Genomic DNA, 1,031 nt, shown 5'->3' with positions numbered 1-1,031 from the left:
CCCCCCCCCCCCCCCCCCCCCCAAGACATTTCAGCAGCAGATAATTTTTTACTGTCACAGTCAGGAGTTCATGACTCACATGAACCAGACTCTGTTCTCCTTCTAGACTAGATTGTCACGTTTCTCCATTTATTTATGCAGGTTTTCACGTCTTTACACTCACATAAATAAATATATAAAAACATAAACACACATATAAACACACATATATATACACATACATAAACATATAAACTCACATGTAAAAATATACAAACACATATATAAACACACAAACACATATATAAACTCACATATGAAAACACATAAACACAGGTGTGTGTGTGTGTGTGTGTGTGTGTGTGTGTGTGTGTGAGCTCACCTCCTATAACCGATAACAGACTCAAAGTGCTGCAGACCCACTGGACGTCCATGATGAGACTGCTGAAGAAACAACACAACAAGCTGGGATGTATGTGTGTGTGTGTGTGTGTGTGTGTGTGTGTGTGTGTCATTCATGTGACTCAGTACCTCCCAGACACGCTCTGTGTGTGTGTGTGTGTGTGTTTCCATTCCTTCTGGCTTTTTTAAAATATAAAACATCAGTTTGTCTGTGTCCAGTAAAACATATATATATATATATATAGTTATATATATATATATATATATATTATTTATTAATTATATATATATATATATATGTTAATAACTTTGGTGAACCTGATTTTTCCTGTAGCGCCGTCATCAGGTCAAAAAAAGATCTATGGACGAGTGTTACAAATTGCCATCCGCTATAAACAGTATTTGTCTATGTATGATGTATGTGTCCCTTTTTAAATAAAGCATAAATAAATACAATTCTTATTGTCCAATACTTCGGTTAATCACCAAATACTTGCAGAACTAATGACGTTACCGTCTGTGTTTCGTGCTCGGCTAACACAATAAATGAACTGAGCTGGATCTTTACTAAGCTTGTTGTAATTTAACTGGCAACACTGACTATAAACTACTTTTAATTAGTCGGAAAACACGTCCTACAAACTAGTTGT

At 35.6% G+C, this 1,031-nt stretch overlaps 1 protein-coding gene across 1 annotated transcript in view; it reads right to left on the bottom strand.

The window, feature by feature from the left end:
• si:dkey-11p23.7 (V-set and Ig domain-containing protein) overlaps window positions 1-443 on the bottom strand; it is an 8,055-nt gene extending 7,612 nt beyond the window's left edge. Inside the window, exon 1 of the mRNA XM_031850314.1 lies at window positions 362-443. Within this exon, the coding sequence (XP_031706174.1) occupies window positions 362-413 (52 nt within the window). The 5' untranslated portion in view covers window positions 414-443. The remainder of the gene's footprint in view (window positions 1-361) is intronic.
• Window positions 444-1,031: the final 588 nt, after the last annotated feature.

The sequence above is a fragment of the Anarrhichthys ocellatus genome, unplaced genomic scaffold, assembly GCF_004355925.1.
Source record: "Anarrhichthys ocellatus isolate YVR2014 unplaced genomic scaffold, GSC_Weel_1.0 scaffold10, whole genome shotgun sequence".
Classification (NCBI taxonomy): Eukaryota; Metazoa; Chordata; class Actinopteri; order Perciformes; family Anarhichadidae; genus Anarrhichthys; species Anarrhichthys ocellatus.
The sequence above is the reverse complement of the archived record's forward strand: the minus strand, read 5'-3'. Positions and strand labels throughout refer to the sequence as shown.